At 48.2% G+C, this 17,301-nt stretch overlaps 8 protein-coding genes across 8 annotated transcripts; 3 read left to right on the top strand and 5 right to left on the bottom strand.

Moving 5' to 3' along the window:
* Nucleotides 1-266: 266 nt before the first annotated feature.
* On the top strand, nt 267-4,449 carry N7516_007948 (uncharacterized protein; the record flags this gene model as incomplete). Its single annotated transcript, XM_057220668.1, has 3 exons — nt 267-685; nt 743-2,306; nt 2,362-4,449. 3 exons carry the CDS (start codon nt 267-269, stop codon nt 4,447-4,449), a joined length of 4,071 nt encoding a protein of 1,356 aa, XP_057070940.1.
* Nucleotides 4,450-4,594: 145 nt separating this feature from the next.
* Nucleotides 4,595-5,483, bottom strand: N7516_007947 (uncharacterized protein; the record flags this gene model as incomplete). The annotated part of the gene is made up of 2 exons (XM_057220667.1): nt 4,595-4,960; nt 5,241-5,483. The coding sequence occupies 2 exons, from the start codon at nt 5,481-5,483 to the stop codon at nt 4,595-4,597; spliced, it is 609 nt and encodes a 202-aa protein (XP_057070939.1).
* Nucleotides 5,484-6,270: 787 nt separating this feature from the next.
* On the top strand, nt 6,271-6,866 carry N7516_007946 (uncharacterized protein; the record flags this gene model as incomplete). The annotated part of the gene is made up of 2 exons (XM_057220666.1): nt 6,271-6,373; nt 6,472-6,866. The coding sequence occupies 2 exons, from the start codon at nt 6,271-6,273 to the stop codon at nt 6,864-6,866; spliced, it is 498 nt and encodes a 165-aa protein (XP_057070938.1).
* A 588-nt stretch (nt 6,867-7,454) lies between these two features.
* Nucleotides 7,455-7,996, bottom strand: N7516_007945 (WD40 repeat domain-containing protein; the record flags this gene model as incomplete). The annotated part of the gene is made up of 2 exons (XM_057220665.1): nt 7,455-7,627; nt 7,660-7,996. 2 exons carry the CDS (start codon nt 7,994-7,996, stop codon nt 7,455-7,457), a joined length of 510 nt encoding a protein of 169 aa, XP_057070937.1.
* A 110-nt stretch (nt 7,997-8,106) lies between these two features.
* On the bottom strand, nt 8,107-9,419 carry N7516_007944 (serine/threonine-protein kinase; the record flags this gene model as incomplete). The annotated part of the gene is made up of 4 exons (XM_057220664.1): nt 8,107-8,272; nt 8,320-8,795; nt 8,842-9,068; nt 9,149-9,419. The coding sequence occupies 4 exons, from the start codon at nt 9,417-9,419 to the stop codon at nt 8,107-8,109; spliced, it is 1,140 nt and encodes a 379-aa protein (XP_057070936.1).
* A 582-nt stretch (nt 9,420-10,001) lies between these two features.
* On the bottom strand, nt 10,002-12,285 carry N7516_007943 (alkaline phosphatase family protein; the record flags this gene model as incomplete). Its single annotated transcript, XM_057220663.1, has 4 exons — nt 10,002-10,477; nt 10,532-11,795; nt 11,852-12,003; nt 12,066-12,285. 4 exons carry the CDS (start codon nt 12,283-12,285, stop codon nt 10,002-10,004), a joined length of 2,112 nt encoding a protein of 703 aa, XP_057070935.1.
* Nucleotides 12,286-12,998: 713 nt separating this feature from the next.
* N7516_007942 (MDR family MFS transporter) lies at nt 12,999-14,970 on the top strand (the record flags this gene model as incomplete). Its single annotated transcript, XM_057220662.1, has 4 exons — nt 12,999-13,651; nt 13,700-13,725; nt 13,775-14,721; nt 14,803-14,970. 4 exons carry the CDS (start codon nt 12,999-13,001, stop codon nt 14,968-14,970), a joined length of 1,794 nt encoding a protein of 597 aa, XP_057070934.1.
* A 1,293-nt stretch (nt 14,971-16,263) lies between these two features.
* N7516_007941 (uncharacterized protein) lies at nt 16,264-17,251 on the bottom strand (the record flags this gene model as incomplete). The annotated part of the gene is made up of 2 exons (XM_057220661.1): nt 16,264-16,778; nt 16,831-17,251. The coding sequence occupies 2 exons, from the start codon at nt 17,249-17,251 to the stop codon at nt 16,264-16,266; spliced, it is 936 nt and encodes a 311-aa protein (XP_057070933.1).
* Nucleotides 17,252-17,301: the final 50 nt, after the last annotated feature.

Genomic DNA, 17,301 nt, shown 5'->3' with positions numbered 1-17,301 from the left:
AAAAGAGTGTGGATGAAGGCTGCGCGCGACAAATAGCCCAAGCAAGAAACGAGAGAATGAACGAAGATCTTGCCAGATTGTTAGGATTCTCTTTTGTTTGGTCTGTTTGCACGATGGATTAGCCCTCCAGCGGGGTCATCAGCAACAATCCCACCTGTAGTCTCTTCCTACCCTTCCTTTCACGCTTCTCCCCTGTTTGCTACCAACACACATCTATCTCTTGTCATATTCACGACCTGAATGTGGGGCATTCGCTCTACGACAATATGGACGGCCTTTCTAATGCAGCCAGCATTATAGCTGCCATCCAAGTTGCCGGGAGTGTTATGAAGATTTGTGTGACTTACTTGAATGAAGTGAAGGATGCCAAGAATGATGTTCATCGCCTACGACTGGAGGTTGCGAGTCTTACTGTCCTACTGGAAAAGGTATCGAAACTCCTGCACAATCCAGATGGCATGGAACTTTCGGCTTCTAAGATGTTGGTTGACGGTATGAACGATTGTCTTTCAACGCTCACTTGCTTGGATAAAAGGATAGACCCAGGAAACAGATCCAAGATAATGACCAAATGGGGAATTCGAGCTCTCAAGTGGCCCCTAAAAAAGGAAGAGTTGAGAAAGGTTGTTCAAGATATCGAGAGATGCAAGACGGCTCTGAATTTAGCCTTGCAGGTTGATCAAATGTACGTACGCATATTCAGAAGTTTATATGAGGATGAGAAGGACTAAGAAGCAACCAGAAAACTCATAAATGGCATGGACCAAAAGATCGACCTCTCCAAGCTGCCAACTGCCTTAGGCGCCGAGTTCGATTCATATTCAGACCAACACGAAGACCAATGTCTACCAGGAACCAGAAGTGAGATCCTTGGAGAGATCAATAAATGGGTGGAGTTTCCACAAGGGAGATGCATCTTCTGGTTGAATGGAATGGCTGGAACGGGAAAATCAACGATTTCCCGAACTGTGGCCAGAACATTACAGGAGAGAAGGCTACTTGGCGCTAGCTATTTCTTCAAGAGAGGCGAAGGTGACCGGGGGAACGCGACAAGATTTTTTAGTACCCTCGCGACTCAATTGATGCACCATATGCCTCAGTTAATACCAGCCGTGAGAAGGTCACTTGAGGCTGATCCTGGTATTTCAGGAAAGTCACTCAGGGACCAATTTCAAAAGCTCATTTACCAGCCGCTCCTGGGACTGAGGCTCAGCCAAAATAGTTCCAAAATTGTCATAGTGATCGATGCCTTAGATGAATGCAATCGGGAAGAGGATGTGCAAGTTCTCCTCCAGTTGCTACCACGAATGCGGGAATCGGGCGCGCCGGTCTGTATATTTTTAACAAGCAGACCTGAATTAGCGATACGCCTGGGATTCAAGCAAATTGCCAATGAGCATCAGGACTTGATACTCCATGAGGTACCCGAGCTAGTGATAAAGGACGATCTATCTTTGTTTCTCAACAACAGATTCGCAAAGATTAGATACGAGCGTGCTCTAGCCCCAGACTGGCCGGGAGATGAGAGCATCGAAGCTCTGGTTGCCCTTTCCGCACCGTTATTCATTTTTGCTGTCACCGTATGCCTCTTCATCGGAGATAGGAACTGGAGCCCAGAGAAGCGCCTTGCATCAATCATCCAAGACAAGGCGCTAAACCGTACATCGCGACTGGACAGGACGTACCTTCCAATCTTGAATCAGCTTCTCACCGGCGAGGATGAAGATGAGTCGAAGCAGCTATTGCAAGAGTTCCAAGATATTGTTGGGATCATCGTCCTTCTTGCTTCCCCGCTCTCTATTAATGGCCTCTCCCGCTTGCTGGATATTCCCAAAGGTGACATATACAGCAGACTGGACTTATTCCATTCGGTCCTCAGTGTTCCGACGGATCCAGAAGCTCCCGTGCGGATTCTGCACCTGTCATTCAGGGACTTTCTTGTGAACCCGGGCAGGAAAGCCAAAAGTCCATTCTGGATAGACGAGAAAGAAACGCACCGAAAGATGGCCAATAGATGTCTTGCCGTTATGCAAAGGGATCTAAAGAAGAATATTTGCAATTTACCAAGCCATGGGACGAGTCGCGCGAAACTCGATTCTCAGGCAATCGGCTGCTACCTGTCGACCGATTCACAATACTCTTGCCGTTATTGGGTACACCATATCGAGCAGGGCGGATTCTGCATGACTAACGGGCTTGATTTGTTCCTTCGACAACATTTCCTGCACTGGCTTGAAGCAATGAGCCTTCTAGGGCTTATACATGATTGTGTTGGGATGATCCACACTCTACAATCCGTCACCCAAGTAAGCAGATCGGCAAAGTCATCACTAGTGATCATTCATTTACTAAGCTCCTTAGGCTCAAGCGGAACCTGAAACATCAAGGTTCCTCCAAGATGCAAAACGATTCATTCTGAAAAACATACAGATAGCTGACAACGCACCGTTGCAGCTATACTGCTTGTGCCTCGCTTACGCACCACGGACGTGCTGCATCAGAAAGACATTTGAGAAACAGATTCCTGGTTTGATTACAAAGTTGCCTGCGGGAGATGATGCATGGGACGCGCAAGTCCAGACTTTGGAAGGTCATTCACAAAGAGTCGTGTCTGTCACATTCTCACCAGATGGCAGGCTATTGGCATCGGCATCCTGGGATGGCACGATCAAACTTTGGGAAACTGCTACTGGGGCATTGCAACAAACACTGGAGGGACATTCAGGCTCAATTGAATCGGTGATATTCTCCCCAGATAGCAGGCTGCTAGCAGCAGGTTCCGGGAGAATGGTCCAATTCTGGGATATAGCCACTGGAAATCTACAAATGACTCTGGAAGGCCACTTGGATAGGGTCAGAACTGTCGCATATTCGTCAGATGGGCAGATCGTTGCATCTGGTTCTCAGGATAACACTGTAAAGATTTGGGACCCTGCTGGATCGCTGCAATACACACTAGATGGACACTCAGGTTTAATTCGATCGGTGACATTCTCACCGGATAACAAACTGGTGGCATCAGGATCTTCGGATCATACCGTCAAGCTATGGGAAGCGGGCTCTGGAGTATTGCAGCGGACATTGGAGTGTCAATTCTGTGTTTCCTCTATCGCATTTTCGCCGAATGGCGAGGGGCTGGCTGTCGGCGCTGAGGAAACGATCCAATTCTGGGACACCGCTACTGGAACTCTTCAACATACTATATACGAAAACTTGTCCGACGTTAATTCTGTCGTATTCTCACCGGACGGAAAGCAATTAGCATCAGGTTTCTCCCTAAGTACAGCCAAAATTTGGGATGTCACTACTGGAACCGAGCAGCAAGCCCTGACAGGCCACGAGAGTAACGTCTGCTCGGTGGCATTCTCACCAGATGGAAAGGTGGTGGCTTCAGGCTCCTTAGATCGCACAATCAAGCTGTGGGAGACTACCGCGCGAAACTTCCCGGCAGCTGCCCAAATAGACAGCCACTCACAGTTAGTTGTTTCTGTCGTTCTCTCCCCAAATGGAAAGCTGGTAGCGTCTTGCTCTTCCGATGGGACAATCAAACTATGGGACACTGGCAGTGGGAGTATCATACACACCCTACAAGGTCATTCAGACTGCGTCTGGGATGCCGTATTCTCATCAGATGGCAAGGTGGTGGCTACGGGCTCTCTTGATTCAACAATCAAGCTCTGGGACACTGCCACTGGAGCATTGCAACAAACACTGGAGGGACATTCAGGCCCAATTGAATCTGTGACCTTCTCCCCAGATAGCAGGCTGCTAGCAGCAGGTTCCGCCGATGGAACAATAAGCATTTGTGCTATTCCAGAAGGAGCTCTCCAACGGACATTAGAAGGCCATCTCGGTCGGATCAGGTGTGTAGCATTCTCACCAGATAGAAAGCTACTAGCATCGAGATTTGATTATGAGCGAATCAAGGTCTGGGACGTCACCACCGGCACCTTGAAACAGAGTATCGAATCCACACCATATAGTTTGTCACGCTCCTGTGCCGTGATAAATGGGCCCACAATCCATTGGCAAGTGGATGGTGAATCACACTCAGTCTGGTCCGTGGCGTTTTCGCCAGGTGGCAATTTTCTAGCATCGAGCTCCTGCAGTTCGACAATCAAAATTTGGGATACTGCCACTGGCATACTGAACCAAATTGTGGAGCGCCATCCGGGTTTTATTAGATCCCTCGCGTGGTCTGATAATGGCCAAGGTCTTGAGACCAACATCGGGTCGTTCGATATTCAGCCGCAGCATGAGAATAACGCCTCCCCATCGAAGCAGCCCACTTTCAAAGTCTCTCTTCACAATCAATGGATAGCTCTTCAGGGCGATAAAGCGTTTTGGATGCCTCCTGAGTACCGGCCCACTTGTTCGTTCATTCGAGAAGGTATTTTGGTTCTTGGGCATATGTCAGGTAGGGTGTCTTTCATGGAATTTGGTATCTAGCGAAGGTCCATAAGACTTACAAGAATAAAATATATGGCGCGGTTGATCATAATAGGTATCCCCTATATTAGATTTCAATCCTCCCTCAGAGATCCCCCTTGGAGTCATAGTCGGCCTCGACGATTTCCCCTCTTTTCCCTCACTTCTAATCATCCATCATCTCTTCATCCTCATCAAGATGCACTCCTGCTCGGATCATAACTGCTGTGGGTCGACGTTGAATCTCTCGGGCAACGGCCTCTCTCAGGTAATCATTGTATGCACCTGATCCTTGCATAATGTACTCCGAATGAATCTGCAACCATCGACTGGACATCAGTTCAACCAATTGATCCGTTTCCCGTCTTTTTTGATCGTCGGGGGTTGGCTCCGAGCGGGCGTACCCGAATCCTTCCATAGTTTCTTTGGCGGCGAGCATGTTCTTTGGTTGGTGCGTGCTTCTCGGAGTCATCCGGGCACGTTGTTTCTTCTCGATATTTGCAGTTTGTAGTGTAGGGTAGGTCGTAGTGATCTAAGCGACATGCAAGGAACCGTGCTCGTTTCATACTAGAAGGTAGTGGCATGCTCAATTGGTTGGCGATCAAGACGAGACTGCTTGGTCAACGAAGAAGTACACGATAACTGCGGACTCTACCACCGTTGCAGAGTGGTGTGTTTGGGTTAAAAGTATGCCACTGGCACATAACTCCGTCATTGGTTATTACCTATAACAGTATACCTATTAATCTTGTGACATCGCTGTCGATGATGTTCTCAATGCGTAAAGGTCTCAGGGCGTATTCCACAACGACCTTCCAAGCGCGTGGGTTGTTGATATTATGTTCAAGAAGTCCGATTTTAGACATCTTCATCGACATGATCTCAGGCATAGTGTCGGCCTGAGTGATTTCGACGGTGACGTGATCGTCAACGTCGGCGTCGGCGGGTGCGGGATTTGGCGCACCGCGGCTCTGCGAGCCATCGTTGCTACCACGGATCGGTAGCGAGTATGGCATTTCTGTGGGGTTGCCGTCCCCGTTCTCCGAATCGGACATTATTGTCGGTCTGAAAGTTGATTCGTCAGAAGATTTACCCTGTCTGGATCACTGTGGGTCCAGGTCGAAACTTTAGAGAAAGGAGTTGCTAGTGGTCCAGCTAGCAGATTTAGGTGCTCATAACCTAATGTGAAATCTTACTGGTGATGGGTTTATGAAGAAACCAAGCAGTTGGATTCGTAATAATGATGTTGGACGAGGAGAGAGGAAAGAAGAAGAGAGAGGAAAACTATCTACATGATGCCCATGTGGGTCCATTGATGCCTGAGGCACCCAGGCACCCAACACCTATGAATATTCACCTACCCTTAAACTAGTGGCCAAGAGATCTGCTAATTTTCTTCAAATTCAATTCAAATTCAATTCAGATTCAGTTCAGATTCCGCTCAGACTTACTTAAAAAAGTCCCTATGCCCATTTGATGGAGGTTGCTACGAAGTGATGCTTACGGAGAAACAATACACTTGGAATCGTAGGTAGCGAATTGGACAGAGAGGATAAGAGAGAAGGAGAGAGAGAGAAGCTATCTACGGAGTACTACTAGAGAGTACTACGGATCTGTGGCCATATGCCTCAGGCACCCAACACCATTTCCTATTTTGGGTTCGGCCAATGCACTTTCCCTCTATACTATGTAGAAGACATTTTCGACTTCTCTTCTACTTGAACCAACTGCCTTTTTTTTCTCGTATTACAAAACATAATCTCCTACTTTATATCAAAATTCCATCGCTGTGAATTAATAAAGAACCTCGGCAATCAGATCTCTACGTTTGCCGCAGCGGACATGACCCCGCCAGACGTGAATGAATTCTTTGGTCTCAGTCAACCTAGTGGTTGGGAAGCATGGCAATTTGCTCGTCCTCTCGTTACCATCACGCCAGAGTTTGGTAACTACATGCCATCCCTCGACCTTGGTTATACTTTATAATACTAATGTGTAGTCACAGAAACATGGCTGAACACAACCCCCTCAAAACCAACTGAGGCTCGTACGAGGTGCAAAATAGATGCCCTCCTCATGAATTCGAGACCGCGCTTAAATGGGGGCCGGTTACCTATCAGAACAAACTACACAAGTGTGTCGGCAAAGCCGACTACAGTATGTTTTCCGGCGAGCAAAACCACATGTCCTGTCATTTGGTCGTATTTGAGGCGCAGCAGTTCTGGGACCATGGAGCCTCCACAAGCAACCATGGCCAAATTCTAACGTATATGGCGATTGTGCAGGCTAGCCGAAAGGCTAGGGGACTTTCGACTAGGGGACAGACAGATAGTACTATGTGGGGTGCCCTGATAGATGGGCAATGGTTCTACTTCTTCCGGTTGAATAACGGAGGCCAATGGTCTTGTGTCGCCTACCAAGTACTTCGCGAATACTAGGCAGCCATCGCCCATATCATTGCTTCCATGATAATGCGGGGAGATCAGACCGCGGCGTCTCCTCTTCGTTCAAGTCTCTCCTCTACCTCTTGTTGGGGACCAAGAATCCCCTCCCTCAACATCCCGCCGTCCTGGACGAGCAAATGTTTGCTACTAGTCGCTGAGCTTGGAAGTTTTGGTCCATTGCTTTGTAATCCTAGAAATAAATATTACATGATCGCAGTCAATGGATCCATAACTGTCACCGTCATCTGACCCGGCTAGACTGTAGTAGGACCGTGCTGGCCAGATGAATATATCATCCTTATCTTCCCCTAAGCTCCCAGCCTTACAACATGATCTCAAAAGGATATTCTGAATACGATTAGGCTTCCCGATTAATTGAGGACATAAGTTCTATACATCTAATGTGACGGCTATAGAAAATAATATGCCTAGAGACGGTAATATTGTCTAATAGTCGTTGGATATTTAGATCTTGATTTAAAATCTAGCATTCAAGAGCCTGTCAGTCTGGTCCATAGACCCAGATACCACCAATCTACCGTCAAGTGAGAATGCCACGGAAGTCACACACCCAGAATTGCCCTAGAGTGTTTTGCGTAGAGCCCCCGTCATAGTATTCCAGAGTTTGAGTGTGTTGTCATTAGATCCAGATGCCACCGATTTACCATTGGGCGAGAATGCCACGGAAGTCACCCCTCCGGAATGACCTTCGAATGTTTTATGTATAGCACCCGTCATGGTATTCCATAATTTGACTGTGTTGTCCGCAGATCCAGAACGAATGTACCATCAGGTGAAAATGCCACAGAGTTAACAGCACCAGACTGGCCATCAAGAGTTTTATGTATATGGCCCGTGATAGTATTCCAAAGTTTAACTGTGTTGTCATGACCTCCAGATGCCAAAAACAACCCACTGGGTGAGAACGTCACGGAGTTGAACATATTAAGATAGCCCTCAATCGTTCGGTGTATCTCGCCAGTGGTAGTATTCCACAGTGTGATATCATTAGCCGCAGATGCTAGAAATATACCATCGGGTGAGAAGTCACCCCTCCCCATTGCTCTTACGCATCTCGCCGTCAAGCTTTCTATGGATCTCGCCTGTCGAAATGTCCCAGACATTGACTATAGTGTCACGGGATCTGGATGCCACCAATCTACTCAGGTGAGAATGTCACAGAGGTCAATCAAAATAATCGTCAATCATCTTAACAACCATCCTTCGAATGATATTACCTCTTTTGCGTGACTGGAGAGAGGATGTTGGCGATTCCCATCTCAGAATAGAATTCTCGAATACCTCTGGAGACCGCGGCCACGGCGCTCCCAACAATGAGCCTGGCAATAAGTTGGGTGCTGATGTAGTAGGTGACTCTGGAGCTGATGTAGTAGGTGACTCTGGAGGTTTGCTAGTGTTCCATGATGCAAATTGTTCTGTCACCCACTCGAGCGATGACGTAGAATGTGCCTCTTTGTGCGCAAGTGAAGCTGATTTACGTTTATAGGGCAATGGTTGATCAATCCAGCTGTGCTGTAAAGCATCTTTTGCAGATCTTCTGCCCGCAGGGGTAGGGTGCATAAGAGACAAGACGAATTCAACTCCAGGTTGACTGACCTCGTTGGCCAAAAGTTGATTGGAAGGAAATATGTTAGGCGTTTGGACGTAGTTGAAGACCAACCCGGGATGCTTGAATGTGGGTTGCTTGGTTAAAACTTGGAACATAATCTCTCCAGCCGCCCAAATGTCAACGGCATATGGAGTGCCCTTTGGCGTGAATCCAAATAGTTCAGGAGCAATATATCCGAATGTACCCTTTATAGTCGTTGATTTTCCTAGGCTATCCTCGACACGTTTGCTAATCCCAAAGTCTGCGATTTTTACCCACCAATCATTTGGTGGACATGATCTCAAAAGGATATTCTATATACGATCAGACTTAGTAGTTGGTTTTCATTTTGCAACTCACATTGGGTTTCAAATCGCGATGTGCATAGCCATTCTCGTGCATTAAATCAAGGCCTTCCAGAATCTGGGACATGATGCACTGCGCCTCAAATTCCGGCAGCGGCTGGCTCTGGTCGAGCAAATAATCTTGTAGATCCCCAAGCTCAAGATATTCCATTGCAATAAATAATCTGGCTTCGGTCTCGTACCACCCAAAAGACTTGACAAAACATCGCTCGTACTGCTGATCTGTTAGAAGTGTTCATTGCGTGGAATAGTTAGAGGACAAGCCTTTGTGTGCGAGAATTTCGCAATAGCCTCAAGCTCACGACCATAGTCTACCTGGCGACGCACTTCCATCTGCTTTATTGCACGGACGTCATGGCCATGACTGTTTCCTTTTGTGCATCTCTCCAGCCACACCTCTCCAAACCCGCCGTCGCCAATCTTCTTCTCGCGCTGCCAGTGTTCTGATTTTTTGACTGGCCGATGGGAAAGGGATTCCTGTTCATAGTAGGTATGCACTGTCTCGTATTGGCTGCCAGGTAGGAAATGTGTCTCAAGCTTAGAATCGAGAACCCAATCTGGAATTGTCGGCATTTGGAAATGAGGAAGGAGCGAGAAAAGAAGCGAAGATAATTTGAGAGAATGATGTAGTTGGGATTTTGTATTGGATGTATGTATAAAATAGTAGAAGGATCAAATAAGTGAGTGTGTAAATCCCTCGAATCTCAGTGGAGGTTGGGAATGGAGATGAGGGGTTTCTTTCTGCGGTAATCGTGTCAAGCGCCTAACACCAACTGGGCACCATAGCATCAACTTTCCCAGTGCTGACATACATGGGATGTCTTTATGTCTGTTGTCATGGCCTTAGGCCTGATATGTATGCCTTAGGCATCAACACTCCGAACTGTATCGTAGCCCTCAACAGCTAGTCACTAAGATTAGGGCGTGAATTTGCAGTTCGATACCAAGAGCCACGCGTAAGACATCTAGCGCCATGGAAAGGTGAAAAAGCTGTATATGATGGGGCTGGAGTTGACAGGATTGTATAATATATCGCGGTTATGATATGTTAACCGAGCCAACACCGCAGAGAGTAAAAAGCATTTAAACATTAAATACGTGAATATGGGTATCTATTGAAATGCAAGGCCAAATGGACAAAATTGAGCAAAATTATCAACTCTCAGACTCCGGGTGCTTGCCCTGAACAGCATCAGCAACGCCGCCAGCCCAGTTCTTCAGGTCATCGAATTTGTGCCAAAATGTGCCCCACCACGTTGAGCCATGTTCGTCGCCACTTTGATGGTCTGCGGCGGGTGGTGCCTCAGCTGCTGGAGTGGGTTTTGGTGCTGGCTGTGCTGGTTTTGGCTGTGCTGGTTTTGGCTGTGCTGGTTTTGGCTGTGCTGGTTTTGGCTGTGGGGGCGATGGTTGTGGAGGCGATGGTTGTGGAGGTGATGGCTGTGGGGGTACCGGTTCCGGTGGTCCTGCTGTTGCTGATGTTTGAGATGGAGGATCCGGAGGTGTCTCCAAGACCGGTGTGTTCTCATCCGAGTGCAAGCCAACTGACTTCAGCGGGAGTCGTAATGTGCCATTGCTTGGAAGGGGTTCGACACCCAAAGAGTCACAGACAATGTTATATACCTCGATGTTTTCTATACAAACTCGTTAGGTCAAATTTCGATCAACAGTTGGGAGTAGGCACTTACGGAAAACTTCCACCCGGCTGTTTGGCTTATGCGGGAAGGCTGGGCCGCGCGCAATAAAGATTGCACGCATCAATGGATGCTCATGGTCATATCCGTGGATGCCATTAGGACTGTATCGCTTCCCGGTCTTCAAAGCCTCTTTGACATCGAACTCTCCCCGATTGACGATAGCCCACCCCGTCTTAGGGATCACCCACAACGGCGCAATGCGTTCATTGTTCGAGAAGTGATACCGTTCGGGCATTGTCTCCCGTGTGTAGAATTCGAAAGCATGCGCGTAATCGGGAGCTACCTTCTCTAATTGTTTCCGGAGGGTCGCCAGATCCTCAGGGCGCTTAGGGCGTAGACCAGCAGAAGGCCAGCCATCAATATGGTCAATTAGATCATAATCAATCAAATCGTCCAACTGGATTAGCCGTTCTGTAGAGGTAGTAGCCATGCCGTGGTCTGAGACAACCACGATGTTAACGACTTCTGTGAGATTGCGTCGCTCAAGACCAGTCATAATGCTGGCGATCATGTTATCCGCTTCGGAAATCGTATTTCGAATCTCAGTGCTGTTAGGACCAAATTTATGCCCGTCCTGGTCCACGTTAGGAACGTAAGCCACGATAAACTGCGGCCTCTCAGGTGCTATCTGCGATTCATCCTCGAGACCGGGGAGATCCAAAAACTCAAGGATCCGATCCACCTTGCGAGACAAGACCTCCGTCCCGTTGTATTTGTCCAAAAAGGTTGGCTCCTTGTCACCAATGTGCGCCTCAGACCCCGGCCACATATGGATGGCGGTCCTCACACGCTGCTTTTCTGCTGTAACCCAGAGGGGTTCTGCCATCCACCACTTGGGTTGCATGCTCACAGTGGGATGGGTGTAGTAGAATTCCTCCTTCATATTCGGGTCCCAAAATGTGTTTCCTACAATCCCATGACTTTCGGGGTAGAGTCCGGTCATAAGTGTGAAGTGATTTGGGAATGTGACGCTCGGGAAGCTAGGGTTCATGTATTGCGGGGAAACGCCATTGGCGACGAGGGAGTTCAGCGCAGGAGTCAGGCCACGATCGAGAAAGTCAGCCCTGAAACCGTCGAGCGAGATAAATATAGTGGTTGGCGCAAAGAGAGCTGTGCCGTTCGAGAGCAAGGCCGGAGGTGCCCATGAAAGCCGGGAACCGCCCGAGGCTTTATACGCCCCAAGAAGGAGGATGACGAAGAGAATGGCGAGCAGAGCAATTATAAACAATATTTTTCGCCACGAAGGCCGTGGAGGCTAATTAGAGGACGTGTTAGCAGAGGACGTAGAAACCAACCACAGGTACGTCTTACCGGCTCATATGTGTATTCACCTTTGCTGTCCAAATCCAACGATGATCCGCTCAAAAGGGATGCATTATCATCACCAATCCCCTCTTCCATCTCATACATTAGCTCCCCATCCTCACTAACTCTCTCACGACGTGACCCCTCCGCTGTCGCCGCTGACTTTTTGTCTTCCCGATCTTGACACTGCTACCATTTGGGCTGAAAATCCTCCGCAGACCTTGCCCAGTGCCACGGCGTATTAAAAGCTTCTCCAGCTCCTCCTCATCTTCTAGCACTGCCCGGTCGTGCTCTGCGATTTCCAAGGTGCTGCGGTTCTGATCGAGAAGGGCGTCATCGTCGGGATCAGAGTCCTGTTCGGAGGGCGACCGCAACGAAGATGCATCGTTGTCGTAAATTGCAGGAGAAAGAAGGGAATGACTAGTGTCTGGGCGGCGCATTGCTAGCTTGATGAAGACATGGAAAAAGAGCCGGAGATGGAGAAAGGGAGATGGGAGGAATGCCAAGACCCGGCAATCATTTGTGATAAGCCCGATCTATGAGAATTGTTTGTTGTTATTACTTGTTTGGCTTCTATTATTAGTATGGACATGTTGATTTTGGGTGTTTTGTTCATTATGAAAATTTATAATAATGATATTATTTTTTTAGAGTATCAAATTTGCTAAATTAGAGCTACAATCCTTTGTTCGTGGGTTTGTGTATATCTTGCCTATTCCGGCTCAACGCCTACATAATCGCCTAGGTTCGCTCTAATAGTTGAGAATCCTACAGCTATTCCGACGCTTCCATTTTGCCATGGTCAGTCCGATTGTGATTTTTCAGTGGGCTAATCATGGGCTAATAGCGCATTCTACCCAGGTAGTATCAATATAGGAATAACTCGGCACGAAGGTAGACGGCGAGTAAGCATCTTGACTATACGCATAACGTCCACGATGTTATTCCAGCAAGTCTGGTATTCGGCCTTGTCTGGCTGAAATTCAACTCAAATGTCTCTATATCCCAAAGGGGGATGTAAGCAAAGTCAGGTCAGGTGAATAGTGACTGGGGTCCGGGGCTGTTATTTAAGGGCCCCCTGCTCTTTTCCCTTCCCACGTTTATTCCCTCGAAACAATTAATTGTGTTCGCTCTTGGCGCATTCATCTTTATCATGTCCAAGGCTCTTGGACTTACTGGAATTACTTCATCAATTAATTCAAAAATTACCGCGAACAATCGTGGCCCATTAGCCCGCCCTAATGTTCCTAACACCACCGTTGATAATGCCAATGCCGCTCCCACGCGCGCACCCTCTAGGTCCGGCGAGCAGGCTGTAGAGTCGTCTCGTCTGACGAACTCCAACATCGCCTGGACCATGATGTCGCTCTGTCTCTCCGTGTTCCTCTCTGCCCTCGATTTAACAATCGTGACTCCCGCAATTCCCGCCATCGTCGGCTCGCTCAAGTCTGCCGCCGGTTATACGTGGGTGGGGAGCGCCTATACTCTAGCCTACGCAGCCATAACCCCGGTGTGGGGGTCTGTCTCCGACATATGGGGCCGGAAGCCGATCATGCTGATCGCTGTAGCCATTTTTTTGGTCGGAAGTCTTGTCTGTGCACTCGCACCGAAAATGGACGTTTTGATCGTGGGTCGTGCTATTCAGGGACTGGGGGGCTCGGGTATGGGGATAATGGTCAATATTGTTGTCAGTGATATGTTCTCGCTGCGGGACCGAGGGCTATATCTCGCCATCACCTCACTGGTTTGGGCGGTCGGAAGTGCCATAGGACCGGTGTTGGGCGGTGTTTTTACAGAGAAGCTGACGTAGGTGCCGCTTCATTTGAAATAATAACAAGGCTGACTGTTGTTTAGCTGGCGATGGTGTTTTTGGATCAATTGTGAGCCATTTCACTCCATGTGATGGCCCTATGCTAACTCAACCTATAGTACCGGTCGGGGCCGTCTCCTTTCTCATCTTACTATTCTTCTTGAGAGTCCAAAGCCCCCGAACCCCAATCGCCGCCGGTCTAAAAGTCATCGACTGGACAGGAAGCGTTCTAATTGTGGGGGGCGCTCTGATGGTCCTCCTAGCCCTCGAGTTTGGCGACGTCGTCTACTCCTGGTCTTCCACGACAGTGCTCTGTCTATTAATTTTTGGAGCAGCGGTGATGGCGCTGTTTGTAGTCAATGAGTGGAAGATAGCCAAGAATCCTATTGTCCCTCTTTGGCTATTTTCCTCGCCGACCAACGCAGCGCCGTACATTGTCTTCGCGTGCAACTCCTACGTCTTCATTGGGCAAGCATTTTACCTACCACTATACGCGCAGTCTGTCCTAGGCGCGACAGCCTTGATGTCAGGATTGTACCTCCTTCCGCTAATCGTCTCATGTGCCCTGGCTGCAGCCGCAGCGGGGATTTTCATGCAGCGAACAGGGAAATATCTGCCCGTGATGTATATTGCGCAGGTCTTTTTAGTCCTTGGCTCGGGACTACTAATCTGTCTCAAATTTGAATCCGACATAACCAAACTAATAATCTTCCAGATTCTGGTCGGGGTCGGTGTGGGTATGAACATCGAAGCTCCTATCCTGGCCGCTCAAGCTGCTACAAGTGTTCGCGATACGGCTGTCGTGACAGCAACAATGGGGTTTGTCCGGTCGCTTTTCACCGCTATCTCAGTTGTCGTCGGTGGCGTGGTCTTTCAGAATGAGATGAATGCGAAGAACGGAGAGTTGGCAAGCCAGCTCGGGTCGAATTCATCTCTAGCCAGCATGTTCAATGGCGATAGTGCTGCTTCGAGTGTGACGGAGATTCGCACCGTTGGACTGAATGCAGATCAACAAGTCTTAGTTAGGAAGACGTACTTTGAGGCGTTGAGGATGGTGTGGGTCATGGTAGGTCTCCTCAACATCACAACATGTTACATTGCGATCTCATAACCCTGTGGCTATACTAATTGTCCTGACTGCTATTAGTATGTTGCCTTTGCTGGATTAGCCACCGTTCTTAATCTGTTTGTGCGGGGCCGTAAGCTCCGGAGTGAAAATGAGGGTGCCGTGCTGGGAGTTGACCGGTCACGGCTAGAAGGGGGCCCTAGTAATGGGGCCACAGAAATGGAGTTACAGAGTCACCAACATGATTAATGTTGTGTATGTGACTCGAAAACGCTCCCTTTTTGTTATTCTCTGAGGATGCCACATTGAAGATCTGTATAGAATTCCTACAGCCACATTCCTATATCATTTAGCAAAAGTCGGATACACATCAATATGTACAACTGACTCTAAACTTCAATTTATTCAATCCATCTTGTTACAGCCCTTATATAGGGAAACTGATGATAATATTAGGGAAAGAGGTTAAGAGGAGGTTTGCAGTCCTATACGATGTTGTTAGTTTGGATGCATGTTATGCTGTTGTCTCCGGCATCTGCGAGAAATTACACCCTATGTTACTTAAAAGCTGGTATCAACTTTCTTGCTTTCGCATTCATTCCTACAGATACATTGACCTCCATGACAGCGTGTGAACAAAGCTTGTCAGGGTACCATCGGGTTTGCAGAAACATACATTCCGCAGCTAGTGCATGGCAGCCACATTCCTCAGGTTGCTCGCAAATGAGAGATCAGAGATTATGGACTTGACGTGAACGCCGAGGTTTCCTAAGGACAGAGAATTGTGGAATTGTAACAGATAGGTATTTGAACGTACTCAAGTAAAATCTCGGATGCTAGGTGAGCTTTGTTGATGCAAACTCTTTGGATGCCGGATGCAGTTGCTGGAAGAAGATCGACAAGTCGATCAGCCCTACATAGGTCCCTCTGGGTGGGGCTTTCCTATCTTGGCTGCCGCCGCTTTTATAAGGGCGCTCAGAGTCCGACTCTAGCTCAGTGAGTGTGTTTGATTACTTAAAATTTGTCAAAGGCATCTATTATACACTTACAGAGGAATAACGAAACGAAAAATGGTCTCAATAACGCCCACGTAGAGCAAATGTAACATTGAAGAGTGAAGAGTGCACTGAAAAGAAGAGGGAGCATCTTCATATCTCGTAAAGTGGCATCAGACGTGAGATCAACTTATGAGAACCAAGCGCAAATCAGAATCAAAGGCAAATTACAAGAAAATCCCAGGAAACTCGCAAAAGGCAGAGAGGTCGTCTGGAAGATAAAGAATGGTCTCAATAACGCCCACGTAGAGCAAATGTAACATTGAAGAGTGCGCTGAAAAGAAGAGGGAGCATAGTCATATCTCGTAAAGCGGCGTCAGACGTGAGATGGAATTATGAGAACCAAGCGCAAATCAGTATCAAAAGCAAATTAAAAGAAAATCCCAGGAAACTCGCAAAAAGCAGAGAGGTCGTCTGGAAGATAAAGAACCAGGGGCGCAAAACAAAGACAGCCATATCCCCGGCATTGTTCGAGGCATTCCTTGGATTAGAGTAGCAAGTCTGCAATATCATCGAATTCTTGTTGCCCGATCTCGATGTCCCACTCCCCTGGACCTGGGGGGCGATCGTGGATTGCAATGAAGGGGAGGACCATGGGAGCACCATCTATAACATTCGGCATTCCGGGAACAGAATTTCTGGTGACATCAACTTGGTTGGCGCAGTAGACTTGCTGAAGTTGTGCCGGCTGTCCGGTTAGTGGTGGGATGTTGGGAGTTTCTGCGCGGAGGGTATCGATGTATCTCTTGTTTAGCGGGCGGGGTGCAGTACTCGGGGCCAACTGCCACTGCTCGAAGCACACAATGTTCTCACTCGCATGGATGAGGATGACGATCCGGACGTCACCTGCGGAATCTGCGAACCATTTTCGTGCATCCTGACGCAGCCGACCAAGCGACTCAGAGACACCTGTTTCAATCACAAGTGATGGATAGCCTGCGTTTTCAATGGGTCGTGTATGGCGAGAGGGGGGGCAAGTACGAGTTGTCAGCTTCTTTGCCACTGCTTGTCCCGGAGCGGTATGTTTTAGATCCAACCCAGACCACCTCTTTACGAGGGAGGCCCATAGCTTTGAGTTCATCGTGGATTACCGTAGTGAACTGTGATGTAGCGATCTCATGTTCTCCTCTGGGGACAACCTTGATGAGGCCAGTCGTGCCCTCCCATTGGAAACGATACGGGACACCGTTAAGCGCGTTGCGGCCGGTCGTGAGGGTTTCAATTAATATTGATGTCAGGCCAATAACCACAATCCACTGATTGCCGTCGGTGTGGTCTTGAAACCATTCAATGATCCGGCGTGCCTCGTGGCGCAGTGACCTTAGTGAAAACGAAATCACGTAATCCAGCGGCAGATCAGACATGAGTGTGGGGGCCGGATCTGACATGACGTTCAAAGAAATTTGGGTCCGTCGACGCGATACCACAGTTCTGGACGAATGAGTAGATTGGGGGTCTGCAATAACGGGCGGCATGGCGAAAATGAGTAGAGCTACACAAGATGATGTAATGTGGTTAATGCAAG

Source organism: Penicillium verrucosum, assembly GCF_028828655.1.
Source record: "Penicillium verrucosum strain IBT 35672 chromosome Unknown utg000003l_segment0_segment0, whole genome shotgun sequence".
Lineage (NCBI taxonomy): Eukaryota > Fungi > Ascomycota > Eurotiomycetes > Eurotiales > Aspergillaceae > Penicillium > Penicillium verrucosum.
Note: the sequence above shows the minus strand (reverse complement) of the source record. Positions and strands in the feature narration are given on the sequence as shown.